The 3,258-nt window shown below is 55.0% G+C and overlaps 1 protein-coding gene across 1 annotated transcript in view; it reads right to left on the bottom strand.

Annotated features, from left to right (window-relative positions):
* Nucleotides 1-2,804, bottom strand: part of LOC102765153 (sialic acid-binding Ig-like lectin 13) — a 27,259-nt gene extending 24,455 nt beyond the window's left edge. Inside the window, exons 1-4 of the mRNA XM_015563646.1 lie at nucleotides 2,767-2,804; nucleotides 1,280-1,341; nucleotides 864-917; nucleotides 416-799 (exon numbers count right to left, since the gene is read on the bottom strand). Of these exons, the coding sequence (XP_015419132.1) occupies nucleotides 416-799; nucleotides 864-917; nucleotides 1,280-1,341; nucleotides 2,767-2,804 (538 nt within the window). The remainder of the gene's footprint in view (nucleotides 1-415; nucleotides 800-863; nucleotides 918-1,279; nucleotides 1,342-2,766) is intronic.
* Between the last annotated feature and the right edge of the window lie 454 nt (nucleotides 2,805-3,258).

Below are 3,258 nucleotides of genomic sequence, written 5' to 3' on the forward strand. Positions count from 1 at the left end.
TGTGAGGTTGGTGCCGTGGTCCTGGGGCCGTGGGGTGAGGGTGAGCAAGGAGGAGAGGCAGGTCCTGGGCCCCAGGGAGGTGTGGGCAGCTGACGTCCAGGAGAAGGTGGGGGGCGTGCCCCGCTCACAGGCCCAGGGCACAGAGCAGGTCAGGTTCCTGGGGCAGCTGCTCTCCAGGGCCCCCGGGCTGAGGATGAGGGGTGTGTGGCTGAGGGCTGGTGAGGAGGGGGAGACAGGGGATCAGGAGGGAGGGTCCCAGGTGCGGTCCTGAGAGAAGCCTCGGGCTTCGGTCCAGCTCCTGCTTCTCAGCCCATCAGGTTGCACCCCAAACCCCTACCAGGATGGGGTCCCTTCCCAGCCCTGCCCAGGGCGACCCTGAACTTCTCCTGAGGCCTCTCCTGGAGCCGTTCCTTACCCGTCACTCGCACAGTGAGCTTGCTCTGTCTGTAAGAATACCTCGCAACACTTCCCCTCTCCACTCGAAAAGTGTAAAATCCGTCATCTGTCCTCCGGGCGTCTCTGATGTCCAGGGAGCAGTTGTAGGTCTTGGGATCCCCGAGGAGGTGGAATCGGCCCTGGGTCTCCTCCTGCACGTTACGAGATGGGTTGTTTGTGGCCACTAAAACCTTGTCAGGTGCACCTGCCTGTTCCCGGTACCAGTAGCCGTGAGCTGGTGTAGAGTCATCCCAACCATCCTGGGGGTAGGACACGTTGCAGGCCACCTGGACACACAGGCCCTCCTGCACCGTCACGGGCGTCTGTACTGTCAGCGTGAATCTTTTATCCTGAGCCAAGGGCCCTGCAGGGAAACATGGGTCAGTCGCAGCCCCCGCCCTGCCCGCCCCCTCCCCTCGGGCACTCACCTGCCCACAGCAGGGGCAGCAGCAGCTGCAGCATCTCTGAAGGTATATGGGCTCCTGTGGGTGAAAAGAGAAGCCAGACAGTGGGAGGGGCCTGCAGCACAGGACCGCCCCGTCCACAGAAGAGGAACCTCAGCGCCTGAGCTCGTCCCCTCTGCACAGAGCGGGGAGGACACCCCACAGCACAGAGACCCAGGTGACCCGCCCTTGTCCTGATCTCCCTCTGGCCCTCACGTCCCCCCTCCCCTCGGCCCCACAGCAGCCTGCCTGGGGTCAGAGTAATAAGTTCCCGCTGGGGAACTGTTTCTCTCAGAGAAACTAGAATAAACGTTGCAAGATTGACAGAAGGCGGTGCAGGAAGGTGAGTGTGAAAGCAGAACAGTGACCTTCAGCAGAGGAGAAAGGTCGGGCTCTGATACCCTCAGGACCCGGACAGCCCTTGAAGACCACCCATCCCATGCCCACGTCCACTCCCGGGAACCTGGAGGCCAGGGAGGGTGAGAGAGGCGTTAAATCACACCCAGGCAGGCTCTCAGTCCACCTGCTGCTTCCCCAGCATGCCCTTCCCCTTGGATATTATTTTCTGCAAATTAAAAGTGGGCCAGATGCCCTAGTCACAGGCTGCAGATGTCTGTGGAGGTCAGCCAGCCAGGGGTGGGAACATGGGAGACAGGGGAGGACTAGGGTTGGGGGTAGTTTGAAGAGTCCAGTTATCTTTCCTCCTTCAGCATCCACATGGTGGGCACCACTCTCTGCTCCCAAGGCCACACGCCAGCCCTGGACGCTGCCCCAGAGTCTCTGTCCAGCGGGAGATACAAATGAGGATTTCAGAGAGAAGGGAGGTTGGGGGCGGGAATAGATTGACCAAAGATATTATATGCATATATGCTTTACCTATGGACACTGACAATAGGGTGCTGAAGGCCTAGGGTAGGATGGGAACCAGGTGGAGGGGTGCAATGGGTGGAAAAAGAGGGACATCTGTAATACACGCAACAATAAATTTTTTAAAAATTGATGGAAAGATATATCCTCTGGTGAGGATTGAACTAATAATGTAACAATAATCCAGCGGTTCTCAACCTGTGGGTCACAACCTCTTTGGCGGTCGAACGACCCTTTCACAGGGGTCGCCTAAGACCATCCTGCATATCAGATATTTCCATGACGATTCATCACAGTAGCAACAGTATAGTTATGAAGTAGCAATGAAAATAATTTTATGGTTGGGTCACAACATGAGGAACTGTATTTAAAGGGCCAGAAGTTTGAGAACCACTGCAATAATCTATACTAATAAAAGGGTAATATGCTATTTAGATCGGATAAACTGGATGCCTTCTAGATGTCCTTCCGGACAAAGCCACGGTGGTGGGGCCAAGGCAGACGCAGTTAGAGGTGATCAGGCCAGCAGGGGAGAGCAGTTAGAGGGATCAGGTCGGAAGGGGAGAGCAGTTAGGGGGGTCAGGCCAGCAGGGGAGAACAGTTAGGGGCAATCAGGTTGGCAGGGGGCATCAGGCAGGCAGGCAGAGGTGGTTAGGTGTGATAAAGCAGGCAGGCAGAATGGTTAGGGGCAATCAGGCAGGCAGGCAGGTGAGTGGTTAGAAGCCAGTAGTATCGGATTGTGAGAGGGGTGTCTGCCTAAATCGCAGTCGGACATCCCCCGAGGGGTTCTGGATTGGAGAGAGTGCAGGCCGGGCTGAGGGACCCCCCCGACACACACACACACCATGCATGAATTTCATGCACCAGGCCTCTAGTAATAATAAAAATATAATAATAATAAATGGCTGTTTGCATACCGTTGAGCCCTTACAAGCATAACCAGAATCTAGGGGAGGAAGATGGCCAGGAGGAGAACAGGACATCAGCTCAGCGACATCGCAACACACTGCCCACCACACACTGCTTTGTGTTGCTGTCACCACCTCCAGGCTGAGACATCGCTACAATAAAATGTGCTTATAAATAAATGAGTAGCCATCACGCAGCTCGCTGTTTCCAGGTAGCAGCAAGGGAACAGATCTGTTTCCTGAGGCAGGCTGCTCTACATGCCATGCGTCAGCCCAGCTTATGGCTGAGTGGTGCTCTCCCTGTGGGAGTGCACTGACCACCAGGAGGCAGCTCCTATGTTGAGTATCTGCCCCCTGGTGGTCAGTACACATCATAGCAACCGGTCTTTCCACTGTTCTGTTGATTTGCATATTACCCTTTTATTATATAGGATATTATATAGGATGCTAGTTACAAAAAAGAAAAAGAAATAGAATGTTGTGGGGGACCTCTTCCCAGGTCCCCCATCCTTATCACCACACCCCACACCCCCAAAGGAGCCCCTAGCCTCACTTGAAAACTAATTGTGTCCCTGTTTTTCTTTGTGGTTATCATCCTGGCATGC

Source organism: Myotis davidii, unplaced genomic scaffold (assembly GCF_000327345.1).
Source record: "Myotis davidii unplaced genomic scaffold, ASM32734v1 scaffold212, whole genome shotgun sequence".
Classification (NCBI taxonomy): Eukaryota; Metazoa; Chordata; class Mammalia; order Chiroptera; family Vespertilionidae; genus Myotis; species Myotis davidii.